This window comes from Schistocerca gregaria, chromosome 3, assembly GCF_023897955.1.
Source record: "Schistocerca gregaria isolate iqSchGreg1 chromosome 3, iqSchGreg1.2, whole genome shotgun sequence".
Classification (NCBI taxonomy): domain Eukaryota; kingdom Metazoa; phylum Arthropoda; class Insecta; order Orthoptera; family Acrididae; genus Schistocerca; species Schistocerca gregaria.
The window spans coordinates 595540132-595563117 of record NC_064922.1 but is presented as its reverse complement, the minus strand read 5'-3'; the positions used below and the strand labels follow the sequence as shown (position 1 = coordinate 595563117).

At 43.8% G+C, this 22986-nt stretch overlaps 1 protein-coding gene across 2 annotated transcripts in view; it reads left to right on the top strand.

Annotated features, from left to right (window-relative positions):
* The window catches only part of LOC126354200 (uncharacterized), a 730861-nt gene that overhangs the window by 596128 nt on the left and 111747 nt on the right, over positions 1–22986 (top strand). For both annotated transcript variants that reach the window (XM_050003656.1, XM_050003655.1), the window contains exon 3: positions 14063–14215. In XM_050003656.1, the coding sequence (XP_049859613.1) occupies positions 14068–14215 (148 nt within the window). In that variant the 5' untranslated portion in view covers positions 14063–14067. The remainder of the gene's footprint in view (positions 1–14062; positions 14216–22986) is intronic.

The following is a 22986-nucleotide window of genomic DNA, read 5'->3' as shown; positions in this document are numbered from 1 at the left end:
TCCTCAATTAGGTCCTACAGCACTAGATGTGTAAAATAAAATAAATAAAAAAACACTCTGTTCTCGTATTATAATTTCATTCTTCAGAAGTTCTTTCGTAATTGGTCCTTGCAACCTTCCCAATGCGCAGTTATGTTACCCCCCCCCCCCCCCCCCAGTAGCTGTTCGATATCTCTTTCTTTCATTCTTTCTTATGAAATGGTTTCAAATCTGCTTTCTTCCATTTTTATTTATTTATTTATTTTTGGAAGGGATATTCTTGTGTTAGCAAACACTTGTTAAAGATAAGTTAAGAAGTAAGTTAAATTGTGAAACCACGTTATTTATATTTTTACTGACTGTGGGTGAACTACCTGTCGCATGACTTACTGCAATCTCTTGAATTAATCAGCATGAAATCTTGCATCCTACTGTGATATCAGATTTTAGCTAGCATTAATGACACAGAAATTGTAAAATTCTAGACATGATAACACATAGGTATAGGAAGTCAACCTGTGGGTATACATGTGTTGCAGGAGCAATGGACAATATTCGGGGATATGATAGGAATGATCATTCGAAGCAGAAGCCTCTTAAACATGGACTCTGAAAGAATACCTTAAGAGCTACAAGCATTTTGTCATCTTCGACAATGCGAAAAAAAAAATCTCTGCTACTCCTAGCTCTTTGCTTACCAAGTTTTGAGAGGTGGTAGCATGGACCAAAATAAGAGAAAGTTCTCTAATAAACACGGGCTCTAAGATGCATATCTTCAGAGCTACGAGAACTTGTTCATCTTTGCTACTAACAAGCACATCTCATCTAATGACCAAGTGCTCATACTTCTGAAAGTATGCATTTTAGAGCCGACGTTTATTGCACAGTTTTCCTTGTTTTCTGTCCATACTACCTCCTCCTAAAATATGGAAAGCAAAGAGCTTGCACTTGTAGGCATTTGTTTCTCAGTATCGCAGACGAGCTACTACTTGTTGTCCTGGGGAATTCACTTTAGAGCTCATGTTTACTAATATTTTTTGCTTTGAATGATCGTGTCATATCCCTGAATACTGATCATTCCTTCTAGCACAGCCTTTATAAGAACCGAATTGACTGTTTGAGCTCGCCACAAACAGAAGCTGCCTTATTCCCTGTGGCGTATAGGCACTCATCTCTGGTGGGAGGGCCCTCAGCACTTGTGAAAATTTGGGTGTTGAGTTGCAGTTTCGAATCTAACTTATGCAGTGGTTGCGTGACTTTTCCGATTTCTCGATTACAGTTCTAAAAACTGTTGTGGATGCTAGACGAGTGTTAGAGTTTCTCACGAGCTATCAATGTCGAGAGATATTTTTGTTTGTGACCTGATGAAGCGTCGGGGCTTTTATTTTTTGTGCGGTTGGTGGTTCAATCGCGACTTATAATTCTTTATGTTAACTATAATTAGTATCTGTGTTTGTTTTGTGAGGAAACGAAGAGTCGAGACGTCGTTTGCCAAAAATTGATTTACCTGGAGCATTAGCGCTCAGAACTTATGAATGTTAAATGTTATCTACATTAGTTTTATAAAGTGAAACGACTTGTTCTTGCTGCAATCTATAGTAATTTATTTATGTTCCACATCCATTTACGTTTTACACTGAGGCGTATTCAGTGGGTTTAGTCTGAAGAATACAGTTTTGTTTTTATTTGCGATAATTGTTGATTAGAAAACAGTTAACGTTATATTTTTGTGCTAATATATTATTACTTACAGTAATTAGTTTTTCAGGACGAAACCTGGGTTTCCTCTCATCTGATCATAGGTTAAAGATCTCACTGCCATTTCACTTGCGAAACTTCGACACATTTTCACGGCACAATCTTTTTGTTTTGCAGTTTTCATATTTAGTAAGCAAATTGCTGAGAACACCACTGGCACGAACTGTGGATTTCTCTTACGCGAGCTGTGAGACACGTCTTTCGTAACTGTGTGTTCACTTGGTGTCTCCCTTCTTCTTTTTTTTTTCCTTTACGCAAGTGTTGCCAATCTATCAAGTAAATCAGGCGAACACCTAATGACTGTTCATTTCTGTTTGCTCTGTCTATCTTGAGTGTGCGCGTGTGCGATGTTATCATTGTGCTAACACAGAATTTGGAGTGGGGGGCGGGTATAGTAAGGAAGGGGTTACGAAAATTCGAATTTGATTCTGTTGATTCTGATAACTGTCACGTAGTGGATAAACCGTTCTAGGTGTTCGAAAGATTGAGTTATTCATTTAGATCCTATTTGAGCTGGATCACGGAAGAGTGAGAGGAAAGGGTTTGTACGGAATTATTCTGATGATTATGTGTGGGCTGTTGCTATATTGCTTTAATTATTAATATTCCAATGGCTCTAAGCACTATGGGACTTAACTTCTGAGGTCATCAGCCCCTAGAACTTAGAACTACTTAAACCTAACTAACCTAAGGACATCACAAACATCCATGCCCGAGGCAGGATTCGAACCTGCGACCGTAGCGGTCGCGCAGTTCCAGACTGTAACCCCTAGAACCGCTCGGCCACCTCGCCGGCAATTATTAATGTGAATAGTGAGTTGTTTGGTCATCCAAAAGGCTTTTCTTTTTAGCCTTGTTTTTGTATACAATTTTCTTGCAAGGTCATGAGGGACTTTATTATGATTATTTTCGTGTCTTCTTCTACAAAGCTTAGCTTGTGATTGTGTCCTCTGACAAGCTACACAAATGTGGAGTGATTTCTCCTATACTTCCAGGCTCTCATGTGTTATTTGTTTCGGACTTCGCAAGTTATACCTGTTAGCCTCACAAACCTCCTACAACATGTACATTGTAACTGTTACATTCCTACTTTCTAGTAGAAGTCCTCGTCTCTTGTCAGTTTTTTTCTGTTGTGTGTGCTATGTTTATGCCTTGCCTTTTTAAAATATTGATGATCTTACGTGTGCGTTTGTGTTGATATGTCATTGTGTAGCATCCTGCACCATCTCTTACATCTTCCTGATCGTTCACTGCTGTTGTTATGATATTGAGTCTGTGTGTTTGTGTTGGATTACGTTGCGTTTTGTTTGTGATTTTGTGTAGACTTGTTTGGTTTTTAATGTGGTTGTTTAGCTTTGTGATGTTGCTATTGTATCCCTTGTTTGTGTGGCTACTTGCATTATGATAAGTAGTTTTTTTACAATTTTCTTTGGTCAGCGGCGCTGTCTTTGTATCTGTGGAGCATGTGCTGAAGTTCTAATTGTTTTCGTTAGTTTTGATGGTTCGAGGTTTAGTATATGATTGTGTTAGTTATTGTGTGTTTATCATAAATTTCAAATATGTGCTTGTAAATAAGTATGTGCCTGAACATATCGAACAATATTTAGAGAGTAGTTAACTGAATGCCAAATAAAATAAATTTTAAAAACAGAAGGTAGTAAATAGCTCCTTTATTCTTTCTGTAATTTTTTTTCTTTCAAATGCTGCATAACATCGAAAATAATTTTTCTAGATAAATAGATAGCTAAATAGATCCACTGTCTCGTAGAACAAAATGGATAAATTAAAGACCGAATAAGCATATCCAATTATAATGGAACAGGTATGTAATGAGGTTGCAGACTACAAGAAGAACCCTAATAAATTTGGAAAGAGCGGTGGAAAGGAAACGTCCATTAGGAAGACCCAGAACACAGTAGTTGTATATGATCATGGAATATCTCACCATCAGAGGAAGAATAATGGTGATGTTTTCTGTGACTGCTTGTACATGGACAGAAGATGATGGAAGATACTTATTAACAGTGCATGGGGAACGAACTATACGATGATCCAGATGATGATAATGATGATAGATTTGACTTTTCAATTGTTGAATCAATTCTCGTTAAGAAAAGACTATGTGTTTACTTTCTTATTTATGCACAGTGTAGGCTTTTTCTTTGCTCAGGAGTAGTAAAATCTAAATACTTTCTGGTTTTGAGACAACTGGTCTCTCTTGCGAGAGAAAGCTAGCAGTAAAAATACCACGTTTGCATTGTGTCACTTAAACAGAGGAAACAACACATTAAATATTAAGCAGACCCAAGATCACAAAATCCATTACTGTAATAGCCGTGAATTCGTCGAGAATAGGCGAACTTTCAATTTTAGCATACAACTTCGTAATTCCATGTTTCAGTGCCTCCACAGTCTGCAGCCTACTCAAGAGCTTACAACTACGCACTCAGCGCAGACTTTTGCTCACTGACTTCACTGACTCACCGGCATAACTGGCGGTTGATTTACGCCTAAGCAGTTGACACAAACCACGAGTAGTCTATTTTGATCTGAAAGTCACTCGTGTAGAACAGGCTAACATGTTTCACGGGTTGTCGGAAAACCAGAAAAGCAGACAAGCGAAGCGTTAGGGTATAACAGAAGGATGTTGAAAATTACATGGAGTGAATCGGTGAAGGAAAGAATATGAGAAACACAGACTAGAAGTAGAGACAGGATGACAAGACGCGTGTTGAGACATCAGGGTGTGGTATTGGCGGGAGCAATGGAAGGCTTCAACTATAGGGGAAGACAGAGGCTGGTAGACATCCAACGAAAATTGAAGAAGTTATGTGTATGTGTCTCTCAGAGACAATAAATATAAACAAGGAGAGAAAGTCGAGGGAGCCGAATTCAAGCGAGTCAGAAGACTGAGGAACAAAAAAGAAAACTTTACAACTACCTCTCGCGGGGAGAAATGACAAATGTGTGCTCTGGCCCTGGACAGCTCTTCGGCGGCAAGAGGTTTCATTGACAGAGACACAGTGAAAACAGGAAAACGCATGTTTTTCGGCAGCGTTCCTTTCAAAGACGGTGCCGGGTGCGCGTGCCGAAAAGCTGCGTGTCGGCAAGTGCGTGTCCGCGTAATTAGCCGGTGGTCCCCGGGGGCGGGGGCGGCGGCGGCAGCGGCGGCTTCATTAGACGGCGCGGGCCGTGTGAGTCGGCACCTCGCCTCTGGGTCAAGTGGCTGCTGGCTCCTCAGCCTCGCTGCTCCGCCCCCAGCGCCTGACGCTTGACACGTGACGCCTGCCGACCCCCGCGCCGCAACCCGCCACGCACGTGCTAGCCCGCCCCCCACTGCTGACCTGATTTCGTAAGGACAGTCGCTAGCTTTTCCACAAGGGAGCTCTGGTCTATTTCTCCGTACGTCGTAATGAACGTAACACAAAATGCAAACCGCAGTTTTATTTTGCTTGTCACAACAACTCTGTCCTGTTGATGTGTTGCTATCTCTGCATATAAAAGGCAATTACCCTATTCACTCACATTCATCATCGTCCAGCCAAACCATTAACGATAGAAACTTCGGATTTGGATAGGGTGTTGATCAGGCACCATGGCATCGTTTGATAAGGGATTGCTCGAAGTTCCAATCCTAAAGAGGCGAAGTAGGGGATGGAAGGTTTTCTTGAGAATATGTCGCTATAAGGGCAATTTTGAAGCCAGAGTTACAAAAGTCTGTATTTGCATTCACATCAGAAATTAGAGTACATGCTTCAGGATTTCTGGAAATTCAGCAGCTAAGAGGGTGAAATATGGGATGAAATTTTTTTATGAAATATTTCAGTATGAAAGAGTTATTTAAGCTAAAGCTAAGAAAAATTCTGTTTGACTTATTGGTTAGGGAAAACAATTGTGTTTGGAAACTCAACACTTAAGGGGGTAAAATTGGCCACGAAAATTTTTATGAAAATATTTCTTATACTAAAACATTTTTAAAGGTAAATCTATGAAAATTTGTATTTCACTTCTGAATAAATATGTGTTAGTGGATGAAAGTTTCTGTGGAAATATCACCACAAGAACTCAGACCGCAAGGATTAACAAAGCTCTCCGGCTCTAGCTGCCAGAGTCGCTTTTTGGTGAGAAGTAAATTATCAAAAGAACATATTTCTATGGCCTTAATTAGCATGCAAAGTTTACAAGATGCAATTTGTGAAGAACTTAAAAATTCGATTACAGGAAAACAAAATAAATTTGTGCATATAATCAACGCGAGCAAAACTGCGGTCACTAAGCTAGTATAGGTATATAGAGTGAATCAGAACTGCACCGACAAACTTTCGCAGATGATAGTATAGACCAAAACAAGGAAAATGAATACCGTAGCCCTATGAGCTCTTTTTCATCTTCGCAAGTGTGGAACATCTCTTTTACTGAAAGCTCTTTGTTTTCCATATTTTGTGAGGTGGCAGTATGGACCAAAACAAGAAAAAACTTCCCATTAAGCATGGGCTATGAAGTGCAGACCTTAAGAATTATGACCATTTGTTCATCCGCGATACTGTGAAGCACAGCTTACCGCAAGATGAAAAAGAGAGTTAGGGAGAGACAGGGCGATATACAAGTGCGTAGGATAAACCCTTTCCCTTGGAAATTTCTCTCTTTCATACCTCCTCTGTGTCACCACACATAACATGTCACTGATCTCATTTGCACTAAGGATGCAGCAGTACGTGCGAGGTGCCTATTGCTTCCACCGCCCTGAGTGGAATGCATAAGTTATAATTAATGCTCGCCAACCTGCAGTCTTCTATAGTTGTTGTCCCTTGCGCAGAAAAACAGCACGTAGGTAGTGAATCCATTATATTGAGGCTGTAGTAAATTCTTAGCTTTTTAATAGCAGAATACGAGAAACTGCACAATTATATTCCACTTTATGAATCACGAATAATTTCCATACTTCTTCACACGTTCATAAAAAGTAAACGAACCCGCCATCCCAGTTAAGGGCGATCCAAAGATCTCCGAAGTGCTTTGTCTGCCTTTTCATTAAGCAAATGTTTATTATTCTGCTGAGAATTTATTTATTTATTTGTTTATTTATGCATTTATTTTACCTGGCAAGATTAAAGCCTTCAGGCCCTCTCTTACACCTAACCAGGCATGCTCAGATTGAACGAATTTCAGTTTGTACAGAACATTAAGGGCATATAACGTGTTATATAGTATTAATGTTAAAGAAAAAATAGAGATTATAATAGTAGTACAATGATAATTATAACAATCAAAAATAATTATAACAATCAAGAATAATAATAATAATAGTAACGACTATGTATATGAAAGTAAATATATTTTTCTTTTCTGAATGTCAGTCCTATTGCTAGTTGGGAATTTTGTCGTTATGTTCTTGCAGCTTGTGAGTTATTCTCATCGAGCAGAGACATAAGACGATCGAATGGGGTGAAAGAGATATAGAAGAAGTAGCTAGGTTAGAGGAAGAGAAACAGAATGGTAAAATTCGAAGCTATGATGCAGAGGAGAAAGAAAGAGATGAGAGGGGCACAACAATGGTGGCTATACCGTCCCTAATATGTAAGTTTTGAATTAACGATTTTGAAATAATGGAATGATAGCCCGCTAACGAGAGATGCTGTTACATGAAATGCAAGTAAATACACGTTTATTTTTTCAAATATTAATAGCACAAGATTATCATTTTGGCGCGCTACTCCCGAACGCAGCAACCAATTGCGGGCAAGGACCGAATAAACCATGTGTCTTCGGTACTTCACACCACATTACGTCATCTTTCCATTGCTGCTTTCTCATCTGCTCCAAGGAGAACTTCTTGATGCCAAATATGATGGCTGTAACGCCAGAAATATTAAAATCTCTCCTACTGATGTTCTCATAGCCTTTAAGGTTTGCATTTGAGAAGCCATGTTTATTGGGCATTTATTTCTTGCTTTGGTCCATATCACCTCCTTGGAAAATATGGAGAGCAAGGAGCTTGTAATATAAGAGATGTCTTTCGCAGTATCGAAGATGAACAAGCCCTCAAGACCTGTTCAGAAACTTGTCGCAGTGTATCATTCACGTAAACAAGACGTTATTAAAAAGGTAACACAAAATTAACTTTGAGTCTTCTGTGTTAGTACACAGTTCAGGTACTCGAGATAACGTCAACCGTCTTCTCGCTGAAGTTGACAACAAAGGAAAACACACACCAGTCACTCAGTTAACCGTCCTCAGTTGAACGTTTGAGTAGAATGTACACCAACGAAGAGAATGTACAAATGCCACTCATGTATGGAGAACGTAACTCTGTATTTTTCCTTGTGTCCATTAATTTACTGTCAACTCAAGCGAGTAGATGAGTTTTGTTACAACTGATACCTACACTGCGTACTAACACACAAGAGCCAAAGTCAGTTTTGTATCACGTTTTCAATAGCGTCATGTTTCTGTGAATGGTGCACTTTGAAACATTTCTGAACAGGTCTTGAAGAGAGGAAATGTCTTATCGAATAAAAAAATATAGAGTGCTATTTAAAGAAGGTGTACTGATGATCAGATCTTCGTAACAAAGTTCCAAGCAAGGTAACCATGCTGGTTAGTATACCTCAGGAAGATAAACAAAATTTGCTTGAAATTATTTGAGGTGATCGAGATAAATGGGATACCGTGTATTTAGACGTAAGCGCGCCCAGTAGTGAGTATTATTATTTATTTACTGCCTGACTAGGATCGGGTGCACTTGCTCATTATCAGCAGCACCTGCATTACAGAATACAAGATAGTTTTGAAAATTGATTTATCTTTAGCGTATAGTCTAACTACTATGAGCTTTTTTTCATATATGAGTGGCGTTCAATAACTAATGCAACACATTTTGCCACGGCCAACTACCGTTGAAAAAACGCGGATTTCGTTGTGGAAAATCGTGGAATATCCCCGCTCCAGCCACTAAAGTTTCGTGAATTTCCTACAGGTGGCGGCGCTATATGTATCCTTCCAAAACGGCGTCTTTAACGGAGGTACATTCCAACCAGAGAGCTGTCATTGAGTTACTTTTAGCGGAAAACCAGAGCATAGCAGATACTCATAGGTGCTTGCGGAATATCTACGGTTTACTGGACACTCATTCGAAGTGATCTACTGATCACCATCAAGCACTTCACTCCACAGTTGGACGTCTCTGTTGGTAACGCTGACACACGCATCCGCAGAGTACTCAAAGGTGTGTGCCTGTGGGTTCCTTGCCGCCAACAGAAGATAATAAAGAGCAACGGAAGATCATCAGCGCAGTTGCTTGCGTGTTACAAGGCTGATTGTGACAGTTTTTTTTTTTTTTGTCGAACAACGTCACAGGAACATTTGTTTATTGTTTCGAACCGAAACCAAGCGGTAATCCATGGAGTGGCGCCGCACCATCTCTCTTCCGAAGAAAAAGTTCCAAGCCCTAGTCTCAACCGTAAAGTCATGGTGATGGTCTCCTGGGTCTCAAATGGTTCAAATGGCTCTGAGCACTAAGGGACTTGACATCTGTGGTCATCAGTCCCATAGAACTTAGAACTACTTAAACCTAACTAACCTAAAGACATCACACACATCCATGCCCGAGGCAGGATTCGAACCTGCGACCGTAGCAGTCGCGCAGTTCCGGACTGAGCGCATAGAACCGCTAGACCACCGCAGCCGGCTCCTGGGTCTCTGAAGCGGTTAATCTGCTCGTTGTCCTCCCTCAAGGTACAATGATCACCTCTGAAGTGTATTGTGCTACGCTCAGGAGATTGTAGAACCAATGTAGCGTCTTCGACGGCATAAAACTATAGACGAATTGCTCCTTCCCAATGACAACGCAAGGCTTCACCAAAGTTTGCGAACCCGGGAGGACCGCACAGGCCTTCACTGGACTGTTCTTGCTCAGCCACCCTACAGCCCACATCGCACACGTTCCGACTTCCGGCTGTTTGGCCCACTGAAGAATGCACTCCGCAGGAAGCAGTAGGTGGATGATGAGGAGGTTACTCATGCAAAAAGACGTTGGCTCCGGCGCCGACCAGTACAGCGTTGCCATGCGGGTACACAGGCCCTCTCAGAAAGGTGGAAATTTTGTGGTAATATGGTAATATCTTATGGGACAATGCTGAGGTCATCGGTCCCTTATCCTACACACTTCATTTAACGTAAACTAACTTACGCTGTGGACAACATACACACACACACACACACACACACACACACACACAAATGGCCGAGGGAGGACTCGAACCTCTGACAGGGGGGAGCGGCACGGAGCGTAACAAAGCGCCTCACACCACGTGGCTACCACGCACTGCCCAGAAAGGTGGCATAAGGACACTGCAATGAACGAAGATTAAGATAGGGTTTTGAAGTCAAAATAATGGAGAGTAGTATGATGTATAGGAGTCCTGAATAAAACTAATCTGCTTTCATGAAAAAAGGGTTGCATTACTTATTGAACACCCCTCGTAATCTAACTTCTCTTATACATACCGGTTTCTCGGCAAAAGCGAAATACGTTTGCCATTGACATTCATACCGTAATTATCTCACTGCGGTATATGATACTGAAATAAAATTATAAATGTTGGTATTTCGTAATTGCTAATGCCGATGTGATTTACATAACCTATAATGTAAACAACGCAATCATTATCTTTGGATATAATACACACCTCCATTGAAACTTTCTGGCAGATTAAAACTGGGTGCCGGACCGAGACTCGAACTCGGGACCTTTGCCTTTCGCGGGCAAGTGCTCCAACTGAGCTACCGAAGCACGACTCACGCCTTGTCCTCACAGATCCGCTGCTGCCAATGTCTCGTCTCCTACCTTCAAAACTTCACTGAAGCTGTCCTGCGAACCTTGCAGAACTAGCACTCCTGGAAGAAAGGATATTGTGGAGACATGGCTTAGCCGCAGCCTGGGGGATGTTTCCAGAATTAGTTTGGAAGGTAGGAGACGAGATACTGGCAGAGGTAGAGTTGTGAGGACGGGGCGTGAGTCGTGCGTGGGTAGCTCAGTTGGAGCACTTGCCCGACACACAGTTTTAATCTGCCAGAAAGTTTCATATAAGTGCACACTCCGCTGTAGAGTGAATATCTCATTCTGCACACCTCCATTGATATTTACACAATATCTTAATTTTTATACTGACTGTTAGCGTACCTGTTATCGGCAAACATATTTTGAGTGTACTACGAAACTAGAAAGTGTACAACCTAATTTAAATTATATAAAAAATAGGTGTCACCTAAACTAATAGGAAATATGTGGGACCGACGTACGCCGCTGGTGGTCATGGAAGGCGCCGTAACGGCTCTACGACACGTGAATGCCATCCTCGTACCGATAGTGCAACCATATCGGCAGCATATTTCCGAGGCATTCGTCTTCATGGACGATAATTCGCGCCCCCATCGTGCACATCTTATAAATATCTTCCTTCAGGATAACAACATCGCTCGACTAGAGTGGCCAGCATGTTCTGCAGACATGTACCCTATCGAACATGGCTGGGATAGATTGGAAAGGGCTGTTTATCGACGACGTGACCACCAATTTCTCTGAGGAATCTACGCCGAATCTCCGTTGTGGAGTGGGACAATCTGGACCAGCAGTGCCTTGATCAACTTGTGGATAGTATGCCACGACGAATAGAGGCATACATCAAGGCAAGAGGACGTGCTACTGGGCGTTAGAGGTACCGGTGTGTATAGCAATCAGGATCACCACCTCTGAAGGTCTCGCTGCATGGCAGTACAAGATGCACCGTGTGGTTTTCATGAACAATGAAAAGGGCGGAAATGATGTTTATGTTGATCTCTATTCCAATTTTCTGTACAGGTTCCGGAACTCTGGGAGCCTAGGTGATGCAAAACTTTTTTTGTATATATTCTTACTACATGACTTGTATTCTGTAACCATCGTATAGTATGTCAATTGCCAAGACTTCAGAAGGAGAACATATTCATCAGTGACCGGAAGGGAAATTCACAAATGTGTGAAAAAATTGTTTATGTGGGGCCGGAGGGAGGTTTGAACACGGATCTCCCGCTTGCTGTCCTACACCGTGACCACACAGCCACGACGCCGGGGTTCTTGCCATTCATTCGATGTTGCACACCTTAAGCTTGGACCGTTCACTGTTTCTATTTTCCTTCTTTTTTCGCAGTTCAGTACACCTTCTTCCTGTTTTCATGCTTGACCTATGTTCAGGTCTTGACGGACTATCCACTGGCCCATTTTACCACAAAATCTGAGGGGTTGCGATAGGGAGTGTCCCATGTGAGAAAAAATAGCTTTATCGAAGAGCAAATTAATAAAAGCTTGGGCGGTACGACGTCCAATATTCTGATGTACAGTCAATAAAAGTGCATTCCTTGCCTGAGGAGGTTGTAGATTGGCACCTAAGATAAATGTTAAAGTCGAGTTTAAACAGAATTTAAGTGGACTAATTGAAGTGCACGGAGATATTAGGTAGCAAAAATATGGCAGAGATATTTTTTACCCCGCAGTAGATGCTGTTTGGGAGGGATAAAAGTGATGTTTTAAATTACTTTTGTGCGAAATGTTAACTGAAAACAGAACATGAAGAAATCGTGCATATATCTGTAAAGAAGTGTAACATCTCCTATAATCCACTCGGATTGTGATCCACGTTCACGAATTCTTTATACGATATTTACAAGCGTATGTAATTATATTTCCTGTCTGGTTAGTTTACGACACCAGCGACATAAAAAAATGGGAAGATCGTTAAAGATTTAGATGTTTCCCTCATTTCTCTCCCCACAAATGAAGAGCAATGGTTCCTACGTACTGTTAAGCTTCTTTATATAGCTCACACCAAGATAGACACTTCTAAGTTATTGAGCTGTGCAAAAGACTCATTTCACACCAGAGGCCATGAGGTCATTTAGACAGCTAGTGCTCCGCCGTCTTTCATTTACTTGCCATCAAGAGCTGAAATAACGGTGCAAAAGGCGGGGTAGTCATATAAAGCAATGTCTGGACAGTCAAGTCTGTGATTGACCTACAGGCAAGCTGTATACTGTCCTATAAATTTTATCATAACACGTCTTTACTGTGTTGGTCTCACGCGGTTTGTGTAGCAGTGAAATGCACTATGTTAGTGATTCATTTTGATAGGAATTCCACCGACAAAACTCCCAGCTGGAATAAAAAGACCGCTAGCTTTCATTGACTGGGAAATTACATACTTTATTGGCAGGAGGTGATTGGCAGTGCCTCTAGCCTCCTCTACCGTGCTGTAGGGAGAACATCGTGAAAAAGGCAACACTATTATGGTACTCGATCATTCGGTGAAGCACTCGTGCATACATGTGGTCAATAGATTTCTCCCCCTACAAATCCTGAACCAGCTCTTCTACTTCAGGCCAAGGATAATCACACAGTGATCTTCCAGATTACAGCTACCATTTAACGTATGGTGACCGTGTCAAACGAGGACTCTGACCGCCCAAGACAGAAAATGAAGTTCGACTGCGTTTGAATTCTATGTCATGCTTCTTTATTTCAATTTCTGTCGTCGTTATGCGTAATTTATACTGATAACTAGTTTGGAGCTTAGAAATTAATTTTCAAACTAAACCTGCACTAAAAGTGCTTACCAAACTGAAATTCCACTGTCTTATTTCGGAAACGTCCACATACAACACAGTCGTATATCAGATATTGAGTGATGCATTGGACAGATGAAACAGCACTCAATACTTGTACTGCATGCAGGCATCCAGTGCAATTTCATCTGATGAATGCCTCACGCATGTGACAAGATCGCTCCATACCTGTTGTATGACTGTGTGGTGTGTGGACGTTGCCCAAATATAACAGAAGAGTTTTGCTTCGGTAAGCATTTTTAGTGCAGGTCTGGTTAGTAAATGAAATAGTCACCAGACGCAGACGCAGTTGTGACAGAAATGTAAAGAATTATCAAATGTAAGTCGTCTGTCCTTACCCAACAAAATGCTGGAACTGCATAAAATTATATCCGTTTATTCTGTAAGCTGCTTACTCATTCTCACCTCATCAAACGCCTTTCATGCAGTTCATTCATATAAAATAGAAACGGGCTGATTATTCGGCAGTAATGAACTGTCTCGAGTTCATCCCGGTAGCTGTAAAATAATTTACTTTGCCTTATTTGTCTTGTGTGTAAGTGTACGTCAGCAGCGTGCGCTAATCACAAGTGGTAGAGAGGAGAGTATCATTGATATTTTGCTAAGCGGCGCCATGCGTTTGCACACACTGGGCCCGCGGCTGTGTCTGAGACGTGCTTTGTCGCTGCAGGAGGCATGTGGAGCGCGGTGACGGCGGCGGCTGACGGCTCGGCGCCCGCGTCCCGCGCCAAGCACAGCGCCACGCTGCTGGGCGCCCACGTCTACCTGCTGGGCGGCCGCAACGGCAACCTGCCGCTCAAGGACCTCTGGCGCTACAGCCTCGGTGAGTCCAGTCGCCAGCCCGGCGTCAAAACCAGTCACCAACCCCAGCATTAAAACTGTGTGCCTACCTTATACCAATCCAACATCAGAATGGTACTGTCACCAAACACCAGTCCAACGTCAAAATGATATAGTCACAGCCTCCAAACCAGGATCAAAATGGTATGGGTACCATTACCAATATATCATAAAATGGTATGGCGACCAGTCATCAAAGCAACATCATACAGCAAGTAGTCATCAAAATAGTATCATCATCAACCACCAACCCAGCATCAAAATGTGATCCCCAGCAATCAGTCCAATATAAAAATCGTATGGTCAGCATCCACCATTCCAAAATCAAAATGGTATGATCACCAGCCACCATTCTAATATCAGACTGGTATGACCACCCATAATCAATCCAGCATCAAAATGACATGAAACTTCCTGGCAGATTAAAACTGTGTGCCGGACCGAGACTCGAACTCGGGACTTTTGCCTTTCGCGGGCAAGTGTTCCACCGTCTGAGCTACCCAAGTACGACTCACGCTCCGTCCTCGCAGCTTTATTTCTGCCAGTACCTCGTCTCCTACCTTCCGATCTTTACAGAAGCTCTCCTGCGAACCTTGCAGAACTAGCACTCCTGAAAAAAGGATATTGTGGAGACATGGCTCAGCCATAGCCTTGGGGATGTTTCCAGAATGCGTCGTGCTTGGGTAGCTCAGACGATAGAGCACTTGCCCGCGAAAGGCAAAGCTCCCGAGTCCGAGTCTCGGTCGGGCACACAGTTTTAATCTGCCAGGAAGTTTCATATCAGCGCACACTCCGCTGCAGAGTGAAAATCTCATTCTGGATCAACATTATATGGTCAGCAGTTATTAATCCAGCATCAAAATTACAACATCATCAGTCACCAACGCAAAATCAAAACAGCATCATCACCAGTCAGTGTCTCGACACCAAAATCGCGTCATCATCCACCACCTACCCAGCATCGAAATGGCGTTATCACCGTTCACAAACTCAATATTAAAATGGCATTGACTCCAGTCAGCAACCTAACATCAAAACAGCATCATCGGCATATTTCCGAATTTTTTCTCGAATGGGAAAGTTCAGAATATTCACTCAGGCTTGTGAATCCAAGCTGAAAAAAATTTGTTATCAGACAAGCCACATTCTATCATTGCCAGTAGCCGTTCTGATACTGTAATATCTCTGCCAATTGTCAATATCATGTTACCACATCACGCAAGGCAATAACATAACATCGGCATATCACCTACAATCAGCCTACATTTACCAGCTGTCAATATGAGTTATGTAAGTTCAGTTCCATCAGCCATCCTGGCAGACAGTCAGCAGCATAATTGCCATCAACATTTATGGTCAGCGTGTCCGACAGTAGTTTTAAAACGTAAAATCAAGTCAATACTAACGACACAAACACTTTCTGTACGCCAATGTCACAGCAAACCACACGCCTCCATAGCACAGGACACTAGTACGCCATCAGCTCCATGTGAGCAGTTAGATCAGAACTGCCCATCACAAACACCACAACATTCGTCAGTTTGCCACCAGGCCAGCGCAGTCACCCTCCATTCGCCACCAGACCAGTGCCACTATACATCAGACCAGCATCACTGGTCGACCACCTTACACAAGTCTGCGTTGTCTACTGTAACTAATCCGCTTCCATAACATTGTGATGATAACCATACCGTTTACGTTAAGATTCCACTCATCTTATGATAGAAAGAAAATATCCATGACCAGTCATATCATTTTTGTATTAGGATAAAGGTGTTCTTGTAAACGTAACATGTTACTTACATTGTTATCTACAATTAACATAAGAAAATCTGACAAGTAATTAGAGATGATTCTGCTTCAAATATTTCGGGGTAACGTATAACAAGTTTGAAAAAAATGTTCAAATGTGTGTGAATTCCTAAAGGACCAAACTCCTGAGGTCCTCGACCCCTAGACTTACACTCCTTAAACTAACTTACGCTAAGAACAACACGCACACCCATGCCCGAGGGACGGCTCGAACCTCCGGCGGGAGGGGCCGCGCAATAAGTGACATGGCGCCTCTAACCGCGCGGCATAACAAGTTTAGCAACAACCTAGGCACACAAGAATGTCAGTTTAATGAGAGCGGCGGTAAATTTCAAAGGCTCAGCAGGCTTTTATTAGTTACTAAGCTTTAATGGCACCAAAAGGGAGAGAGAGTCGTAATCATCAGCTGTACATCTCTCAGGATTAAAAATGACAATGAAAGCGGGGAAACTGCGTCTTTGCATACTGACTTTTTTTGCACTTCATTATCTCTAGAATATGAAATTAGTGAATAACTAGAACGTAAATGCAGACTGTGAGACATCATCATTAATATTTTGAAAATTAAACTGTAAAACTGTATTCTGAATCTGCTCAAGTTCTCAGCTACAATAATTCTTAAAATTACTTCCTTAATTAGTATCAGTCTTATGTATGTGTGCTCCGGGGTTTCCAAAAATTATTTAACGGACTGCTCGGATCTTTCCTTTGGTAGAGGCAAAGCTTATGTCCTGCTCTATTCTTGCTCCATCGGATACTGTGACCCGCCTCTAATGGTCTCATCGTCAATAGGGCATTAAACTTGTTACATTCTTTACTAGGTCTATAAATGGCTTTTAGGGTTCTAAGACTTCGTTTTACTCGCTCTTTGTATCGAGATAGGACGCGGATGCTCCACAAATTTATTCACATATGTTTTCCGAAAGCCGTATTGGAAAAACTGCTCTAATTCTGCAGACCGCGCGGGGTTAGCCGACGGTCTTAGGCGCTGCAGTCATGGACTATGCGGCTGGTACTGGCGGAGGTTCGAGTCCTCCCTCTGGCATGGGTGCGTGTGTTTGTCCTTAGGATAATTTACGTTAAGTAGTTTGTAAGCTTAGGGACTAATGACCTTAGCAGTTAAGTCCCATAAGATTTCACACACATCTGAACATTTTTTTCCTAATTCTGGAGTTCCGTACATCCACTCATGTATTATTTCCTTGTTCTTTTTTTCCAGTCAGAATATAATTCCTATGATATTTCAGTGTGACAGTGCCGCGGTTTCTTCATTTATTCACGCTTTTATCAAAATGTTCCCCTTATTTGTACTTGTAAGCATATTTGAAAATGTAACTTCGTCAACAGTGAGACAGAGTGAGAGTATATTGGCGGTAAGGTTTTGACTCGTAACTTGATACCGTAACAGAATAATTATACAGATAGCACCATTCAACATAACATACCTCCTACTTTTGTAAAAAAAAAATATCATTTCAATAGTTTAGCACATAGTTTTTAACGTATTTCTACGCTTGTTCAGAGATCAAAAAATATAAAATGGTTTATTGGTTTCAGCTCTTTAGCATTTACAGTGACAGGCACCTGAAATAGTTGTATCTGTCACGTTACTAAAATAGGACCTCTGCTGCCTCGACAAATATAACAGTTGAACGTGGTAACTGCGTTGATCTTGCCAGAATTTGATCTGATTGCTCCAGCGATACTCACCCACAAGGTGACGAAGACACGAGATCATATCACGTTTTATCGAGGGCAGATCAAATGAAACACTGCATGCGGAAGATCGTGTAGGCACAACTTTTCACAAACGCCAGCGCGTAAGTATCTATAGTCCGGGAGAATCGTCACCGCTAACGTCAACTGTCGTGGTCAGCAAGAGGCAGATGCCGGCTGGTCAGAATCAAACGAGACAGAGGTGGCAGTGCCTGCGACCAGTCAGTCAATGCTGAAGAAAAATTGGGGCATACAGAGGGCAGGCTTCATTCACAACATCCTCTATTATCTATTACCATCATACCAGGTCACTGACATTACAAAGGGCACAGAAACAGGCATGTTGGGACATGGAACTAGTCGCTTAGGCTCATGACTCACGGTAAGTATTGACGCACAGCTCTCTCAAGACATGATGCATCGAAACGCCAGTCATTCATTGGGTCTATGTAGTACAGTCAGTCTGGTGTAGACATACTCGTATATTCCCATTTACCTGTGATGGAATGTAGGCTATTATCGCTCTTAGACGAACGGGCGAAGGCTTTCGTGCATATTATCGTTCGGCAGGAGCACTTGGATGAAGAACTGGTCGTGCGGTAGCGTTCTCGCTTCCCCCGCCCGGGTTACCGGGTTCGATTGCCGGCGTGGTCAGGGATTTTCCTGCCTCGTGATGACTGGGTGTTGTGTGGTGTCCTTAGCTTAGTCAGGTTTAAGTACTTCTAAGTTCTAGAGGACTAATGACCGTAGGTGTTAAGTCCCATAGTGCTCAGAGCGATTTTTGATGAAGACCTGTTCATTCAACAAGATACTGAAACAGTGCTGTGCTCTGTGTGACATAATTGTTGTAACTGTGTATTACGCGAGACCGGTACAAAGTAATCCAAATATCGCTTGCTTCTCGAAGCTCTCAAATACAATGGAAAACAAACTCCCGTGAGTATATTGATGTGAACGGCACCTTGGAAGTACAGAGAAGAGGAGCCAGTTAGCGCTGATCTGCGCTTATATACACTACTGGCCATTAAAATTACTACACCACGAAGACGACGTGCTACAGACGCGAAATTTAACCCACAGGAAGAAGATGCTGTATATGCAATGCTTTTCATAGCATTCACACAAGGTTGGCGCAGGTGACGACATCTACAACGTGCCGACATGAGGAAAGTTTCCAAGCCATTTCTCATACACAACCAACAGTTGACCGGCATTGCCTGGTGAAGCGTTGTTGTGATGCCTCGTGTAAGGAGGACAAATGCGTACCAACGTGGTCAAGATCCAATGACTGTTAGCAGAATATGGAATCGGTGGGTTCAGGAGGGTAATACGGAACGTCGTGCTGGATCCCAACAGCCACGTACCACTAGCAGTCGAGATGGCAGGCATCCGCATGGCTGTAACGGATCGTGCAGCCACGTCTCCATCCCTGAGTCAACAGATGGAGACGTTCGCAAGACAACGACCATCTGCACGAACAGTTCGACGACGTTTGCAGCAGCATGGACTATCAGCTCGGAGACCATGGCTGCGGTTGCCCTTGACGCTGCATCACATACAGGAGCGCCTGCGATGGTGTACTGAACGCCGAACCTGGATGCACGAATGGCAAAACGTCATTTGTTCGGATGAATCCAGGTTCTGTTTAAAGCATCGTAATGGTCGCATTTGTGTTTGGCGACATCGCGGTGAACGCACACTGGAAGCGTGTATTCTTCATCGCCATACTGGCGTATTACTAGGGCGTGATGGTATGGGGTGCCATTGATTACACGTCTCGGTTACCTCTTGTTCGCATTGACGGCACTTTGAACAGTGTACGTTACATTTTAGAGGTGTTACGACCCGTCGCTCGCCCCTTCATTTGATCCCTGCGAAACCCTACATTTCAGCAGGATAATGCACGACTGCATGTTTGCAGGTCCTGTACGGGCCTTTCTGGATATAAAAATGTTCGACTGCTGCTCTGGCCAGCACATTCTCCAGATCTCTAATCAACTGAAAACGTCTGGTCAATGGTGGCCGAGCAACTGGTTCGTCACAATACGCGAGTCACTACTCTTGATGAACTGTGGCATCGTGTTGAAGCTGCATGGGCAGCTGCACCTGTACACGCCATCCGAGCTCTGTTTGACTCAATACCCAGGCGTATCAAGGCCGTTATTACGGTCAGAGGTGGTTGTTCTGGGTACTAATTTCTCAGGATCTATGCACCCAAATTGTGTGGAAATGTAATCACATGTCATTTCTAGTATAATATATTTTTCCAATGAATACCCGTTTATCAGATGCATTTTTTCTTGGTGTAGCAATTTTAATGGCCAGTAGTGTATGTGTGATACACCAACAGATAGCGCGATGCAGACGTCGTAGCGTCCACGGATCCCACAAGCGGCCTTCAGTGACCGGCCCTCGGTGATACAATTGGCGGCCGATTCGAACATGCACGCTCGGCGACACCACACTCGGCGCGCACACAGTAGTTTGCAGGACATATCACATTTCCCAACTGCAAAGTGGACGCTCAGGTGACAGAGGAGACCCTGGTGGCCTGACAAAAGACACATCCGCCGACGGAGGGGGCGGGACGATGTGCCGGGCGGGCACAGGAGCAAAAGACCATAAGGCGCAGGAACGCGGGCTCTCCCGAGGCCGAGGGGCGCGCGCGGCGCTCGACGACAGCACCGAAGAGGAGGGTGCTGACGCCAGCTCGACGTCATCAGCAGGCAGGTCCCAGCGTGGAGGCGGGGTTGGGAAGGGGGGGATAGGGGGGGGGAGACTAAACCCATCAGCGACGACGGCTGATCTGATGGACAAGGGGGGCCGGTGGAGGCGGCCAGACCAGAACTGCAGCAACGGACCCAAGGCCAGGAAGCTGGAACCCAGAATGCCACACCGGCAGGAGGCAGCCAGTGGGAGGGGGGCGCCTCCGCAGCAGGAGACGACGGGCTCGAGGCAGAGCACAGTGGGGCAGGCCGCGGCGATGGGGCACACAGCCGCAAACCGGGAGCTTCCGGTGACAGTGGGTGCACGTCTGGTCAAGGCGGCACGCCACGGGCATCACACAGACGGCAACCCCGACTGCGGATAACAGTAGCCACTATCCACTTGGGCCAGCGACCAAGCCCAGTGCGAAGCGGCTGGACGAATCTGATCGCGGCAGAAGGTGGAGGAACATGTGTGATGCCCGCCGTGAAGCATCTCAGCCGAGTACCGCTCCCCCATAGGCGTGAAGTGATAGGGGCGACGACAGGCGAAAAATCCACAACAAACCTTTTCATTTAGGTCTTGAATGTACGCACTAGTCATTCTGCCTCGCCATTTGGTCGACTGAATGACAGCGCCGTAACATGACGAATGCCGGGACAAGAACAAAACAGTTGAGAGGTGTGAGAAACGAATTGGGCTCATTATCGGAAACTAAGGTGCAAGGCAACTTCTCTATAGAAAAAAACCCTCAAAATAAAACTAATTGTGACCCCAGCTGATGTCGATTCATATCGGAGAATGTAAGGAAACCGGCAAAATGCATCCACAAGCAAGACCCAGCAGGAATTCAATAAAGGAGCTGCAACGTCTGCGTAAATGCGTTCCCACGGCTGGCATAGAGCAGGCCAGGGGGACAGAGACTCCCTGGGAGCCGCTTGTTGTCGGGCGCACTGCTCACAAGCCGCAACAAAATGGACAATTTCGCCATCAATCCCTGACCAAGAAACGTGTGGCCCAGCTAACAGTTTAGTGAGAGAAACTGCGCAGTGGTCGTGGTGGCGAAGGTGTAGAACCTCGCGCCGTAGCGCAGTGAGAATGCCCTGGGGGAGAGGTCTTCTGTAGACAACAGCAAAGCACCGCCAAAAACAGAAAGAAGATGCCGTAACGAAAATTAGTCGCACAGAGGTCTCGAAGCCTGACTCGGCGGTTTATCTGGCCAGCCCTGTTGAACAAACCGAACTACCCGGTGGGGAACGAGGTTGGCGGCAATGGCAGCCGCTTTGCCCGAGCTTGTACTTGGCAAACCCTCGAGCGCAGCCTGCGTTTCAGTGTCAAGATGGGAGCAAAGTAGTTCTTCACGATCAGTGGGAACAGGTCTCAAAGGAAGATGAGATAAGGTGTCCGCATGAGATGTTTAGACGTGGGTCGAAAATGGATTTCATAATTGTAGCAGGACGGTAACAGCGCTGAGCGTTGGAGACGGTGTGCTACCGTGTCAGACAAGGGGGTGCGAGGGTTAAACAGGGAAACCAAGGGTTTATGGTTAGTAATAAGGTAAAACATGGAACCATACAAAAAGCCCCGAAATTTCTTGAGAGCATAGATGCTGGCAATAACCTCTTTATCCGCCTGAGAGTGACGCTGCTGGGCCGCAGTGAGAGATTTAGAGGTAAAAGCAACAGGTCGTTCAGAGCCCTCGGCATATCGGTGCATTAGGACCGCGATGAGGTCATACTGTGAGGTGTGAGTCGCCAAAACTATGCGCTGGTCCGAAGAGAAATAGCAAAACAAAGGACCGTAAACGTGGATATGTGTTCTGGCAGAGGACGAAACTGAGCCCGCGAGACATCGATCACTAAATAAATAATAGAAGGCTCAAAAAATGATTTTGCGAGTTTATACCGTAAACTCGTGGACTGCAAGACAGAAAACATTGTCCGCAAATTTTGCAAGTGATCAGCTGTGGAGGAAGGAGCCCGTGACAACAATATCATCCAGACAATTAATTCAACACGGGAAACGCTCAAAAAAGAGGTTAGAAAATAGCAGGGGCGCTAACCACACCAAAACGAGGGCGCAAATGTTGACAGAGATCAAAAGGAGTATTAAGAACCAGAACTCGCTGAGAATCTTCGTCCGCAGAAACCTGCAGATACTCTTTAGACAGATCAGTTTTAGAAGGTACTGGCTACCCGACAATTTCGCTAACAGTTCCTGCTGGCGTGGGCTGGATACGTATCCAAGATTGACTGTGCATTGACAGTAGTAATGAAGTCCCCTACGGTTTCCGAACTACAGCGAGCGGAGACGACCATTCACTAGCCACAACAGTTGGTCCACGCCTAGAGATTGGTGTCTGTTAGTTCCGCTTTCAGTTAATCTTTACGGCGACAGGAATAGGACGTGCACGTCAAAAACGAGGATGAGGCGTGGATTTCAAAGAAATATGATCGGAAAATTTCGTATCGCACCATGTGCCTTCCGAAAACTCCTCACACAGTGTCTCCAACTGGGAAT